Source organism: Anticarsia gemmatalis, chromosome 25, assembly GCF_050436995.1.
Source record: "Anticarsia gemmatalis isolate Benzon Research Colony breed Stoneville strain chromosome 25, ilAntGemm2 primary, whole genome shotgun sequence".
NCBI lineage: Eukaryota > Metazoa > Arthropoda > Insecta > Lepidoptera > Erebidae > Anticarsia > Anticarsia gemmatalis.
In genome coordinates, this window is record NC_134769.1 from 4,365,700 (window position 1) to 4,382,109 (window position 16,410).

General features: G+C 34.8%; 1 protein-coding gene across 2 annotated transcripts; it reads right to left on the reverse strand.

Moving 5' to 3' along the window:
* Positions 1-198: 198 nt before the first annotated feature.
* On the reverse strand, positions 199-15,781 carry P5cr-2 (Pyrroline-5-carboxylate reductase-like 2). 2 transcript variants are annotated; one of them, XM_076131132.1, is made up of 7 exons: positions 15,544-15,781; positions 9,061-9,144; positions 5,444-5,514; positions 4,060-4,242; positions 2,944-3,156; positions 688-889; positions 199-362 (listed from the first exon to the last, which is right to left on the reverse strand). In XM_076131132.1, the coding sequence occupies exons 1-7, from the start codon at positions 15,551-15,553 to the stop codon at positions 277-279; spliced, it is 849 nt and encodes a 282-aa protein (XP_075987247.1). In that variant the 5' UTR covers positions 15,554-15,781; the 3' UTR covers positions 199-276. The 2 variants fall into 2 exon arrangements, with proteins under 2 accessions (XP_075987247.1, XP_075987248.1); XM_076131133.1 differs by lacking the exon at positions 15,544-15,781 and adding an exon at positions 9,674-9,815.
* Between the last annotated feature and the right edge of the window lie 629 nt (positions 15,782-16,410).

The following is a 16,410-nucleotide window of genomic DNA, read 5'->3' on the forward strand; positions in this document are numbered from 1 at the left end:
CTAACAAATAAAAAAAGAAATGTAGAAATAGGTTCAGACTTCAGTTGATAGAAATACATTAATTATTTATGTATAGTTTCTTAAATAAATAAATAATATTCTAACCTGCAGGTTTTGCAAGGTTAGTATGGAAGTTATTGGCAGGTATGGTTAAGTGTTTCAGTTGGTTTGTAACAAGTCTCAAATAAAAATCATATGTTAGGAAAATAGCATTTAATGTCTTCTTATAACAATATAATTCACATTAATTACATTAAATAAACAGAGATTGCATCATCAAGGCGTATTATTCAGTTGGCTGTTGACGACTTTACATCTGTCGGCTGCAGCGCTGACTGCGCCGATCACAGCTGCACGGAAACCTGAAGAGAAAAAAGGTGGAATTTAATTTAATGATTAAATCGTATTTGTTTATTATATTAAGCACATAAAATAAAAAGCGTGGCTGATTGTTCATATTTGTAGATCCTATAGCTAAAGTGTCAACAGCGTTGCATTCATCAAGTATTCTTGTAACCACGGCTTGTACGACTCCCAGCGTCCAAAATAAATTTCGAGATACATTATACAAAAAAAAATCTTGGAAGTCCAAGTTTGCAACGTTTCCAACGCTAGACTAAACTACAGAATTGAATAAATAAAACTATAAAATCTGCTATATTAAATAATTACAAAAATAAAGTTTACCATTCTTTTCCAAGTGGTAAGTGCCCTCAGCAGTAGACCCAGCGGGGCTGGTGACATTGTCCTTCAGCGCGGCAGGGTGCAGGCCGGTCTGCAACATGGCGGCCGCGCCCAGCGTGGTCTGCGCCGCAAGGCGGAGAGCCAGGTCTCGCGGTAGACCGCAGCGAACTCCGCCGTCTGCGAGGGATTCTATTAGCATGTACACCTGGGAAAGAAGAAAAGACTTGGGTTAATGATCAATGTTGAAGTTTTAACTGTTGTATAGTAAAAGTTAGAGGCCTTAAGCATTAAGTAAAATAGTATTCTGATTTCTGTGGTTAGCAATTTTGTTTAGCGTATTGATCCTCTTTGAAATATAGTTACCCCGTTTTGTCAATATTCAACTGCCAAAATGAAAACAATGGTATTTTGATTGGACAGGCGATATCAGATAATTTATTTGTAGAGATTCTTTCCAAATGGTAACTATCCGCGTTTTGAAAATACCTTAGCCCTTTTAAACAATTATTTTTCTGAAGATCCGAAAGATCAATAATGAACCGTATACATTGGAACTTATTTATTATAGCGTACAAACACGGAGTTAACCACAGGGTTGCGGTTATAATAGTCACTACATTGTGGTTAGGTTATAAGTAGATAACAAGTACAGTCGCTCTTGTTGCCAGCAGGAACTATTATAAGTATGTATGAACACGTGTTGTTCCTAGCACACTGAGTGATAGTAAACATACTTAGTTTCATGTTTAATCAATAATCAATGTTGCACCTTTTATTTAAGTCGAGGTAAAATCGCAATTAAAATAAAACAATTTTACAAACACATGTCATATTGATTGAAACTAAGTACCTTTTTGTAATACGATGATTACTAGAAACTAAAGATAAAGGTTTCAAAACATTGTTATTTATGTAGATTAGTATAAATAGTTTTATTTAGATTATGTTTTATCAAAATAGACAACGGATATCGATAAGATTCTAATACTAAGTAGATAATCTTTAATCTTCAGGTGAATGAACCCGAAGGACACAAGTTGTCAATGTGTTATCTATTCGCTAATTCTTAACCTAGTTCTGTCACGTTTTAACACAATAACCCTTTTCCTTGTTTAGAAGTTTTCAAGGTTTTGATAAGATTATTTCCCGGATGAGATTTGTTTCATGTTATTATTGTTTAATAACATCGCGAAGTTAAGTTAACTTTGTAGTATGACTACTATTTTATTTAGATGTAAACTATTTAACTATTTTATTTAAATATACACATACATAGATAAACTCCCGTAGTATCCAGTAGAGAACTCAAACTACGTTTAGACTTAACTAAATGAAATTTACCTCGAAACAAAGTACCTACATGTATGTGTCAAGTAAACAATAGTTCAATAGTTTAGAACTCAAAAGAAAAACTATAATAAATCGGGGAAAAAGTTTGATAACCAAAAATTTAAAAGTACCTACCTTTTACCTTTAAGTTTATAAGATAAATCTAAATCGCTTTAAAAGTCTATATAGTTAATAGCAACGATTGTAGGTACATACATAACCTACGTCTTACAGTTTATTTTTAGCTCTAGGCACTGATACGTCAGTCGCAATACTTCCACGATGACGATCAAGATAATTATCATAATACAAATATTCTTAATACTATAATAAGACGCCACACTGAAAACATGAATTTTTCACGTAATGTGGCATAGGACAGTGACTTTTAACTGTCACTAAGATAAGATAGAGAACAGGAAAGTGGGACGGTAGTAGACAGTATTTACATTTGAAAGAAACATACATGCCTCCTTGTGCCTTATGAATTTTTGAGAAACAGGCAATTAATTTAAAAATAAAACATAATCATCAAGCTTTAATCCTAAAAACGTCAAGTATTTTTTGCTTTGTCTAGAAACACAGATATATCGATTACTTTGAAAAACACTAATTTATATTTACCCCTTATCTACATACCTATTTAGTTTACTAGGTTCAATTAAATTCCGTTAGAATATTTACAGAGTTATTTTGTGAAACAGGTAGGCTCATTTTTGGCCTCAAAACTTCAACATTTTTTTATCCTAGAAGTACCCAACGGTAGGACTTTTCATTTGGAACGTAGCTGGATCATTATTGCTAATAATATTCAGATACTCCAAAGATAAACAAAGCCGGATAACTTGATAAAATAAAGTACAAATTAAATATTGCAATATCATTTCAAGCCTATATCGGGCAAATGATTTTAACGGTACTCATACTCACATAAGCGGGTCCGCTGCCGCTCAACGCAGTCACAGCATCCATCTGGTACTCGGGCACCTCGTCACAAGTGCCTACTGCCTTGAACAGCTGCGTGGTGAGCTTGGCGTCTTCCGCCGTGGCTCTCGACCCACGGCTCAGAGCAGCAGCGCCGTGCTGGACTAGGGCTGGAGTGTTCGGCATTACTCTGATTACGCGTGCTTCTGATGGGAGTACCTGAGGATACGGAGAGTTTTATAAGATTAGTACGTCTAATCTGTGGCTCGTAAAAGTTATTTTGTAGACGGAATATGTGTTGATGTCTCGAGTTTAAATATTGAATGTTAAGGGTTTCTACTTCAGTATATTCTATTACGTTATTTAATTCAGATTTTAAAGGGTAGAGTTAGTATGTTATTTCTATAAAAAATGAAGTTCAAATATGAAATCCTCATTAATATGTTAACCTTTAAATTTTAAAAACCGCTTGCCGATGAGTTATCTTATATTTCAATTGACACTATTAAAAATCTGTTGACGGGGATTATGATAGTGTAATCCCTTGCTGGTAAACACTTGAATCTTAATTACTACAAGTGGTCTGCGACGCAAATAGATTTCCGCAAAATGGAATAAACCTAACTACTGTTTACTTGCTTTCTCTCATATAAAAATGCTTTGAAAGACGATTCATATACTCGAATCCTTTGTAAATCCCAAAAATTATTAAGATCCTTTTATTCCTATTATTATCTTTAACAGTATTTACTCGAAGTTTTAGTTAAGTTGCAAAAATTGACACGTCACGTCTCTTTGTCATGAAAACAAACAATGTACCTATTTGTCTTTGCACAACACAATTTTATTTCATAAGTGTAGATGGAGTATGCATCTACCAAATGTGAAAATGGGTGTAGGGTTTTTTTTAAATTGGAGAATTTAGCAAACACAAGACACTAAGTAGGTACAAACAAACTGACCGGAAACAAAGATTTGTCGTTCGTACAAATATTACATCTGAGAATTGAACCCGATGACTCCCGACGCAGCGCTGTTGGGTTAGCGACCACTCATATTAAAAAAAAAAGGTAACTATTGGAAAACACTCAATTTTCGTTAATAGATTAGATAGGTACGTACATTTTCAATAGCCTTCGTGGAGACGCCCATAGCGACGGAGATGAACAGCTTGTTCTTGCTGGAGCTGAGGTCCTTGACCTCCTTGAGGGCTGGCACCACGACATCAGGCTTCACAGACACGATCACCACCTCAGATCGTTCTACCACTGGCTTGTTGTCGAACACTGCGGTAGCTCCTAGTTTCTGCAATAGTATGAAGGTAAGTAGTTAATTGCTAGGTTTTTATTCCCCTTTTAAAGCAAAAAGGGTTGATGTTTAAAAAAAATTTAGGCCCTGTACGTGTTTTCGACTGTCTGTTCAGAAATGCGTGTCGCGTCAATTCCCGTATGTCATCATAATGTTATATTTAACATGCAACGTGAAAGTTTAAAAGTTAAGTAAAGTTATGTAAGTATAAAAATCAGGTAGCGGTTCAATGCAAAATTCGGATCTTATTTAAATTGGTTAAACGATAGTCCTCCTAACTACACAACAAACAAAATTTTACATTTAAGTAAAGTTTTTTTTATTTATTTTACTGTAAGAATAACCACGTTATAATCATCCCTAGCTAGTAATAAATTGTTTTACTTCCTAACATTTCTTAAGTTTCATCTGGCCAAAACTCTTCTAAGTGATGACTTCACGTTGTAAAAACATAATTGTAATATATAGAACGTAATTATTGTCATGTTAAAGACGTAATTTTGTTATCTACATAACAATTACTTAACTACTACAAAGTCAAGGCGATATCCACAATCAGGGCTCCACTTATATGTCAGTCTGCTGTCTGTCCGTATATATTTATCAAAACTGTTGTTAATATTGGTCACTATTATATTTTAATGATGTGTCCATCAATTCTAGTACTACTTTGTTGCTGTTTCTGTCTTCAGCAAAATGGAGTTCAGGGTTTAGGTATATTTGAAAAAGACCTATGTATTTATTGGTCCTTTGTCCAGCAGTGGACGTCTTTCGGCTGATATGATGATGGTGTATATTCAAGTATTGGTCGATCCAGGAAACTAGAACTAGAAGGCTTAAGACCGGTCAAAAGTCCATACAAATGCTGTGTTAAAACCATGGCAAATGATCCATTTTCAGACGTGTTAAATTACGGGGAGAACCGTATCCTTTGTAACTGTATTGTATGTATAAACTGATCTGGTATCATATTATCAGTCTTTGAGTATAGTTTGTTATCATAGATACGGCAATTTACGATGTAATCTGTCTATTTTTGCAACGTATCTGCTAATGCACTTGACATACTTTTATGAGATACAAATATCTACGATGGTTAGAAGTTTCGAAGGTATAAGAAACTAAATAGTTATACAAATAAAAAAAAATACGAACTTTTTGAAGGAAATTGAAATTCGTATTTTGTCTATGGATTTACCTTAAACGCCTCAGCACTGGCCACATCGGCAGGGTGGACACTCGCTGTGATCTCATCAGGTTTTGCCAATCCTACGAAAAATGGATCAAACTGTTACAAAAATAAGTTTAATTCTTATTTAATATTATTCACAAAAAAATAACCTATTACTATCCCACTGCAGGGCAAGGGTCTCCTCCCAAACTTGGGAGGGGTTAGGCCTTGAGTCCACTACGCTGGGATTGTGGACTTTGCATGCCCTCAATAAATGTATTAAACAAATTTTATTAAACTTTATTTAACTAATTCTGTTGCCTTAAATAAGTAAGATAAACGTTTAAATAAAAGTAAGTTGTTTGTTATTAACATCGATTATAATTGGGAAGATAAAATTAACTAAACACGCGTCACGTGTTGTTAGATAAACCCCTTACGTAACTTATAAAATAGGAAACAAACAATATCACCTCTGTACCTCGATTCTCTACCACTATCGACTACCGACAACCGGCTAGCTATCGACATTTGACATTTAGAATGTACTGCCAAAATGTTTCCTACGACACCCGTCAGAGGCGCTGATCAGATTTTCATACAAAATTTCTCGATGACAGTTCGGTTGTCGGTAGTCGATAGTGGTAGAGAATCGAGGCCATATTTCACATCACATTGCGCAATTCTAAAAGTTGGGAAGTAGTGAAGTGAGTTCAAAAAATACCATAAGCTTGGTATAGAACTTATGTATCGTAATATAACTTTGAAAATACGCAGTGTGGAGGACTAATATTCTTATAATAAGAACACCGGTTGCGAAGTAATATATTTATTTTATTTTCTTCAATTCTTCAAAAGTGGACTATATTATAAATTATTTACTATACACTGTTCATATACTTTACTATGTACGGTTTATTCACTATGTACTTTTCTTCTTTCTCCGATGTGATCTTCATTCGTTGAGTTTAAAACTTAAACTTTACAATAATATTCGCTATGTTCACTATGTTCATACTATGTTCCTTTCTTCCAAGTGATCACCATGAGCTTAAAACTTAAACTGATGTTACGCAGCGCGCGTCCCTATTTATATTCACAAACATTGTTTCTACACTAGTCTAGAATCAAACGGAATGATCAAGCGCTCCGTGCCGCACCGCGCGAGATTCGAGAACGCCGCCGTCTCGCTCGCGCGTACGCGACTCGCCTATATATCTATCTCGTTCTATCTATTCGGGAACAGTCGGTGCGCTTGATCGAAGGATCGCCGCCGCTTACAATGTTCGCGATTGTTCTTTCGTACTATTCTTTACGACTAGAATTTTCTAATAATAATAATACACTTATTTCTACGAATTTCTACAATGTTCTACGTGCGTGAATTAAACGTAATATTTTATGCCTAAATGTGATTCCATCGTGCACATTTCTCCCGCCGTCGCAACTCGCGATTAATTTGGCAGCACGATGGCTCCTCTGTTCGGTCGTCACTGGATGTACGTTGTCCGTGGCGATGTCCATGTCCATGTTCGTCGGTTGTAGATATTCCCGATGTGCGCTGCTCCCGCCGGTGTTGGAGTGCAGGCTGGTGGCTATTTACCCATCGTTGCCGTCGTCGCTCGCTCAACACCGGTTTTCCTGCACTGTTCATATCTTCGAGTTTTCTCCAGGTAGGGTCACTGTGCGACCTTCCCCTTGTACGTTTCCATGCTGCAGCCACGATGTGTTTACTATTCCCACACCGGTCATTGAACTGCAGCAATTGTCCTGTGGCGCGATTTGTGAGCCACTTGTTCGGTGTGGTCCAATCTCCGACCATTTTCATGTTCCATTTTTCAGCGGGAGCTTCACGATCGCGCAAAGAGCACAGCTTAACCATTTCCAGAGTCTGCGTTATCTCGGCAGGCTTCGATAACGCTAGTTGCGCTTTCCCAATGTTCTTCCTATGGTGCAACAGCCGATGGTGAGACATGTTGCAGCCATCTTCGCCGCAAGCTTTCGCACGACACTTTTCACGTTTATGCGTACTAAGCAGGCAGCGGAAACACAATCTACTCTTCTTTGCAATGTCCCATCGTTCATTCACACTCGCGTTACGAAACTTACTACAATCGTCCAGTCTATGTTCATTCATACATACGTGGCACTGTGGTTTCTTATCCATCGCCACATAAATTTGCTCGTACCGCGGCGTATTTTCTTTCTTGGGCGCAAGTACTTCGTCCTCCTCGGAAGTACTCTGTTCTCGCCAGATAATATCCTTTTCCTTGGTGGCCTTGTTCCTGTCCGGCCATTCCTTCACTCGGCTGAGTGCATTCTCCTCATCCTCATCTGACGATGAAGCAGAATCTTCTTCCTCGTCCTCGATCTCGGCGCGAAGACGCTTCAACTTTAACTCGGCGAGGGCGAGCTTCAGCGCGGCGACTTCCTCTTCGGCCGCAAGAATTTCTCTTCTTCGTATTTTTGACACACGCGACGTCCTACGTGACCTCGCACCTTCGGCGGTCATCGCAGGCACAGCTGTAGTGGCGGTCGTAGTCGCGGTCGCTGACCCCAGCGCGATCGCGGTCGTTGACCCCATCGAAGTGGCGGGCTCCAACATTGTCGCGGTGTTCAACATCTCTGTGGCTGACGTGAGGGCAGTAGTAGTCTCCGACGTCGCCAACTGTTCGATTATTCTTCCTTTATAACTTCGCGTAACGGGCATTCTTTGTTCTTGCACTGTTCCAATCCGGCGCTCGAAGTGACCAGCAATGTGGAGGATTACTATTCTTCAATAAGAACACCGGTTGCGAAGTAATATATTTATTTTATTTTCTTCAATTCTTCAAAAGTGGACTGTATTATAAATTATTTACTATACACTGTTCATATACTTTACTATGTACGGTTTATTCACTATGTACTTTTCTTCTTTTTCCGATGTGATCTTCATTCGTTGAGTTTAAAACTTAAACTTTACAATAATATTCGCTATGTTCACTATGTTCATACTATGTTCCTTTCTTCCAAGTGATCACCATGAGCTTAAAACTTAAACTGATGTTACGCAGCGCGCGTCCCTATTTATATTCACAAACATTGTTTCTACACTAGTCTAGAATCAAACGGAATGATCAAGCGCTCCGTGCCGCACCGCGCGAGATTCGAGAACGCCGCCGTCTCGCTCGCGCGTACGCGACTCGCCTATATATCTATCTCGTTCTATCTATTCGGGAACAGTCGGTGCGCTTGATCGAAGGATCGCCGCCGCTTACAATGTTCGCGATTGTTCTTTCGTACTATTCTTTACGACTAGAATTTTCTAATAATAATAATACACTTATTTCTACGAATTTCTACAATGTTCTACGTGCGTGAATTAAACGTAATATTTTATGCCTAAATGTGATTCCATCGTGCACACGCAGGTACCCTGAAAATTTAGCCTAAAACAAAATATAATCCCCGTAGTTCCCTTTAACCTCTAGTATTTTGTGTAACAAGTAACTTTAGCTACTCGGGAGGAAATAGCTATTCAAAGGAAATTTAAACTTCTCTATTAGTTTTGTAGGCCGGTGAATAATTGTTAAGTTAATGCATGTTTCGATACTAAGTTAAATGAGTGAAATCTTATGGCGTAGAGTTTTTATTTTACGTACCAGCTGAGATGAATCCATTAGCCAAAGCGAAAGCCAATCTGCCACCCCCAATGAACCCGATCTTCATGACTTCGTTTAACGATACTGTAACAAAAGTACAATTATTATTAAATACAGATTTATTTATAAATCACAGGTTTTCTAACTAAAGGCTCAATCAAATTCGTTAATTATTTGGCAAAGTAACTAGCGATGCTACAGTCTCAGACGTCGCTTTAGACATTTGACATTGTCCGGAGTCCAAATGGTTTCCCAATATGTAATCTTTTATTTAAGCCAAAATATACAATAGGAGTGTAGAACTTAGACTTCAAAAAACTTTTAACCGTCTCATTGCTGGACACGGGACTAAAATTCTAACAGACAGACGGACATTCTATCTAAAACATCAGTACAAGTTCATCACCACGTAACAGTTTTAATTACAACACAAACATCATAAGTTAGATAACCCCCAAAAAAGACAACTCAAATACCATTAAGAAACAAAATAAATACTTTAAAACCTTATAATACTAGTACAAATATTACAAAAGAGTAAAATACGTCACAGCATGAAGTTTTCAAATGCAAAAAGTATGATTGTAAAAATAGAAAACATTATGAAACTCACGACCGTCGTAGAAGAGTAAAAACTAGCGTGGTGTGTGTTTGACGTTAGTTTAGTGACTGAAGTTTTTGAAGTGCTCTCTTGACAGGGGTTACGTGTTATCAGTGTTATCTCATAACAACAGATTACTGCGATCAATACAAGTGATCTCAATGTAACGTAGATTGACGCTTCAGATTTTTGTTACTATTTTTATAATAGTCTATTGACTTTTAGATGGTTTTTGGCGTTTTTGTTGATATAAAACATAGACTGGGTGACGATTGTGGTGCATCTAATCATAGTTTTATTGGTATTTTTATTGGTATGTGACGAAATACACGTGAATTGGTTCAATTACATTTCAATTTGATGTTTCGTAGACTCTTCAAGTGCTCTATGACGGTCATATCAGTATTTATAAAACACATTTATTATTTTGGTGTGATTTCATTCATGATTTACTATTTGATGATTCTAGATCACGGCTTGGAGGACTTGTTGTATCCTCTTTGTTGGTTTAAACAAAATAATAATTTTCTTAAAAGAACATAATGAGCTGATGGCGATGAAATGGCGATGGTTAAATCATCTCAATGTCATGCACAATAAACAAACTTTATTATTAGATTATACTGTCTTAAATATAATATTCGTAATTTATATTATGTTATTATATATTAATATTCAAATTATTATTCGCTTATTGTTGTGGTACAATTTTATTAAATGTTTACGATCATGACGTAGAGCGTTGTCTATGGTAAATATAGTTTATTGGCACAATTACTTGTTGTCATTCAGCCTTGTGGACAGTTTACTGCAACGAGAGTCAATAACTAGTTATTTGTTTTGATGCTGTGTATATTTGCATGGTCACGTTAGTGTACCTATATGTTATACTAACTTAGGTACCTATTAAGTTACGTATTGAATAAACATTACGATATAACGATTTTATATTAGGTCGGGAAAAAAGTCTTTTCGCATTATTGTAAGTATGAACTTGTAATAAAATCTTTTCTCTTCACAAAAAAGCTCGATAGGGTACCTCACGAGCTCACTGAAAGAAACTTAATGAACCGTCTAGTCATTTGTGATTCTTGAAGCCAAAGAGGTTTTATTACAAGTTCATACATAGGGTGTGCGTTCGCGCAGCGGAATGTTGTTGAATTTAAAGATATTAATTATGCAGATATTTAGTGTATGACGTCGTATAATTGTGTATGGTAAAAAAAAAATTGTGTACGCAGCCATTGTGGAGAAATTCACCAAAAACTGATTCCGCTGGGCGAACGTTGTCCTGGCGGAACTTATTTTAATCCATAGACTTTAGAAGAAAAGAGGTGTGTCCAAAAATTAGTGTGTATTTGTGTGTAATTGTGTATGTATGAATAAAATGAGTGCATGCATAAACTTCGGAGAAATTCAAGTTTCCGCTACGCGAACGTTTGGCCATTAGCTAGTTTTCATATAAAGCGCTTACATAGAGAGCTGTAGATTTTTACATACGTTGTTTTGAATTTGTTTATATTTGTTTAAAAAACAGATTTAGAAAAAATCGTAGGGCTTAAAAGATAAAAATATAAACGTAAAATACACTTAATAGGTCTTAGTTCTTAAAGTATGCACTTTGGGGTCTAGATTTTCACGTTTATACAAACCTTGTAAGTATCTGAAACATGTTGCCAAGTATCAATGATGTTCCGTTAGTAATTAAAGAGTTAAAGGACAATTTTACCATGAATAGATCACTGTTTACAAAACAGTCAAATATCACGACGTTCTAAAGGAATTGCATGGTAAAATGTATGCCAAAAATTAGTTTATTCATTCAACTATTCACATGCAAAATTTCATGTCATTAAATTTAGTAATTAAAGAAATCAATTAAAATACTGACGAAGCATCGAAAACCTACATAACCCGACCAAGTTCGGATAGCTACAAAAAAGCGGCCCAGCCATATATCTAAGAGACGTTCTTAACCTTACAATATAGTATTTACTAATATGGTACAGTTCCGTACACAAGCGTTAGGAAAAAATAAAACAATTGCATTTCTTGAATTAAAAATATTATTTTAATAATAACCCAACTATCTACGATAAAAACAAATCTTCAATTAACAAGTACTTTTCTATTTAAATATCCGTGTACAAAAATTTTTTTTATTAAGTATGTTACATATTATTGCCCTCTCTTTTCTTCAAGGATGGAAGTACCGTTTCAAGCGGGAAGCCGCGCGCGTCCTGTTCGACTAGCAGTTTGTGGAATATTCCACAGACGTTAAATTACGTGCGTTCACAAGAATATAATTAAATCAAAATATTAACTTTTAAAAAATGTGAATACCTATCGGAACTCCGGAATTATTCCAGTCAATTCTGGAGCTGAAAAATCAGAACAATTGAACAACAATTTGGTGTACAAAAATAAATGACCTTTAAATTATATCGAAACAACAACTGTGTTATCACCTATACCAATTCAATACCGGTATTATACGGTAAATTTTGGGATGTTACCTAAATATATTGCATGGACGCTTTTTTGTAGCTATCCGAACTTGGTCGGGTTATGTAGGTTTTCGATGCTTCGTCAGTATTTTAATTGATTTCTTTAATTACTAAATTTAATGACATGAAATTTTGCATGTGAATAGTTGAATGAATAAACTAATTTTTGGCATACATTTTACCATGCAATTCCTTTAGAACGTCGTGATATTTGACTGTTTTGTAAACAGTGATCTATTCATGGTAAAATTGTCCTTTAACTCTTTAATTACTAACGGAACATCATTGATACTTGGCAACATGTTTCAGATACTTACAAGGTTTGTATAAACGTGAAAATCTAGACCCCAAAGTGCATACTTTAAGAACTAAGACCTATTAAGTGTATTTTACGTTTATATTTTTATCTTTTAAGCCCTACGTTTTTTTCTAAATCTGTTTTTTAAACAAATATAAACAAATTCAAAACAACGTATGTAAAAATCTACAGCTCTCTATGTAAGCGCTTTATATGAAAACTAGCTAATGGCCAAACGTTCGCGTAGCGGAAACTTGAATTTCTCCGAAGTTTATGCATGCACTCATTTTATTCATACATACACAATTACACACAAATACACACTAATTTTTGGACACACCTCTTTTCTTCTAAAGTCTATGGATTAAAATAAGTTCCGCCAGGACAACGTTCGCCCAGCGGAATCAGTTTTTGGTGAATTTCTCCACAATGGCTGCGTACACAATTTTTTTTTTACCATACACAATTATACGACGTCATACACTAAATATCTGCATAATTAATATCTTTAAATTCAACAACATTCCGCTGCGCGAACGCACACATACATAGGTACTATAATGCGAAAAGGCTTTTTCCCCGTCCTCATATATTTCTCTACAAATATTTCCATGCTAAAATGCTTGAGAATCGACTGCTTTAAGCTACCGACATGACCACATGCGTCTAAAACATGTTGAAGAAAAAAAAGATAATTAGTGATAATTAAACACCAATTACATTGTTTTCTAATGGTATTATTAAGAATCAAGTTTATTTTAAGGTTTTCTAATGTAAGTAAATCAAACGATCAACCATAATAGCGGAATTAATGATTGCGGTTTTTTTCTTTTTATGGCCGATAAAGAGACGTGCATTGCTTTTCAGGCAATATTCTCCGCCAATATGATTTTATAGCCATCGGTTAAAGGTACTAACATTTGAAACTGACAGGCCTATAGAAAACTGGACATAATTATATCTAATATAAGATATTTTAAACACAGTTCTGACAAGAATTTTACAAGATTTTTGACAAAAATCTTGTAAATGACTCTAGTCTTTTGAAACTGATGGTTCATACATACATACGTACATACATACATACATAAAATCACGCCATCTTCACATAGGGGTAAGCAAAGATCATAGAACGCCTCTTGGTACGATCCTTACAAACTTATTTTGCTTTATTCACATCCACACATCTTGTCATACAGGACCGCATTAAAAAATTACAATAAAATAAATCATCTTGCGGGTCCATTAAATTAATATTTCACGAATAATTATTCTGTTCCATACAATTAATAAATCTAATATATAAAATTGTCGCGTCACAGTTTTCGTTGCCATACTCCTCCGAAACGGCTTGACCGATTTTTATGAAATTTTGTGACCATATTGCGTAGCTCTGAGAATCGGCCAACATCTATTTTTCATACACCTAAGTGACACTATTTTTTTTTATTTATATATAGCAACGTTTGCCGGGTCAGCTAGTAGATTTATTAGATTTTAAAAGAGCAGAATAATATTGTACAATTATTTATATCTGGTGTGTTAAACATAGAGAGGTAGAGGTATTTATGATAATGTCAAGTTTCTAGCTAGACAAACACGCGTAATTTTCCATTTGAACCAAATGTAACAGGGACTTAGTACTGTTTGTTGTCATCGCGATGTTTACCTGTGTTATCATAAAAACTCAAAATAAACCGACTTGATAACTGTCTATAATTACGTTTTATATATTTGAAATCGTAAGCGTGTGTTGCAAAATTTCATGTTTACTAACAAAAGATCTTAATTCAGTTCTACTTAAGTACGTAAATCCTTGATTTAGTATCAAAGGCTAGGTTTTAATTGCTACGTGAATTTATTAGGCACATACTACTGGTTCCTGAGTACATTTAACGGTAGTTTATCTATTCAATAACGGTTTTTTATATGAGTTTAAACGCTATTGAATAGATAAACTACCGCTAAATGTACCTCAGCAACCGGGGGAAAGACTATTTTGCGTTACATTGTGTAGATTTATTAAATTTAAATAATTAGGTCTGAAAAATCGATTCTTTCAATTGAAAAACAAGGTAAAATTAACGTAATTTACCGTACATCTCATAATTACATAAACAACATTATAAGAACGGGCGGAGAGTAGGAGCATTTGTGACGAGTCCCTTTCTTTTGGAGGTATTATGAAATTAGCGGTTATTTTCAACCAATGTTCATAGGTACATATATTTCTATCGGGACTTATATCTGATAACAAGTTAAGCTTTATTGGGAAAAGCATACAGTTTTCCGATAAAGCTTCATTTGTTACATTTTTAATAGGATAGATATTTGAACAAGGAAAACATGAAGTCTAATTTTGCAGTTATTTTTCGAAAGCACACAACCCTATCATGATTGGCTGTTTCATTAGATATCTATTTATCTCAAATGATAGTGTTGTTTGCAAAACAGCTACCACTTTAAGACGTTTAATAAATAATTGACTTGCACATGAACCTTGATCCTACGTCTGATACAGTGCTCTATGTACTAAGCAACAGGTATATAGTATATACATAATGTATCGATTTACATAAGCTATATGTTTGTTAGATATGATAAACAAAGACTTGATTTAAATACACATAAGTTCTTTATGCTTAAGCACTAAGGACTTTTCATTTGATTAATAACTTGTCATATTTATGTTTTAAAAAAAGATGCAGTTTTACGATTCCAGTGCCTGTCATGAATGATTTCTTATTTAACAAAAACAATGCGTTTTCAGTGTCCTCTTGTGAATAATTTAATTTCTTTTTAATTTAATGTTTTTATTACTGTAGGTACCTACTTAGATTGTAATCAAAATAATTTATTTGTTAGTGTAAAAATATCTTGATTGTTTAAAACATCTATAACTATTGTTCATGGCAAAATTAAAATGCCAATTACATTTTTTTCATTTGGAAAATTCACTTTCTTTTATATTGCAGTATGACAAATACAGGACATAGACAAATTAAAATTTTAAGACAACGCAATCAAAGCATTGATGATGCGTTATTTACGATAAAAAACGTATCTTTAATACTTACATTTAATCATCTTGATTTATTGATTCACAATCGAAAATATTGATAAAATTCGAAACCACTAAACACACTCACTTTCAAAACACTCTTTAGCAAATTCACTTATTGAGAAATTTAACATAAAATTATTTATAAAAACAATTATTCTAATAAATTATTATTGTAGAGGCGTTGTGGCGATACAACGAGTGCATTTGTTAAACTAATCACTATCGGTGGCCGGGCACCTAATGCGATACACAGTACAGACACGGAAAATATTCCCTAGAGGATAAATAAAAAGACACTTTATTTACTAAACAGTTTACTTATTCATGTTACTATTTAATTCAAATTCTCAATGAATCATTGAACTACGCTTTTTTTAAATATTTCACGGTATTTAAACGTATTGTTTTAAAGTTTGGTGGTTTTAAAACACTACATGTAGCGATCGGAAACAATATGGAACTAAATGTAAGGCCGAGAGAGAAGATTCTGTATCAAAAATTCAATATTGGTTTTTAGATTTGTGTTATGTTTACATTTGAAATTGTTAATGATAATTTTGTTAATGAACTGTATGTACTTAATTACTATTTACTAATGAAGGCCTTGTTTTGATGTGCATTTACAAGTCTACAATACAGTCATTAGATGTAACGATTATTGTACTGGAAGGATGGAATCTATTTAGAAAGTAAGACACATAGTAAAGCAGAAATGAACCTGTGTTGTTCTGCAATGAGTCGACATTTAGGTGACTGTTTGTCTCGATAGAGCTTCAAAGAATTACTTTAAGATTTGTTTTACTAATATCTAAAAACTCTACCTCTCGAAAGTTGTATTCTCCAGTTGTATTTTTATCGTATTTCTGGCGATACTTCTACA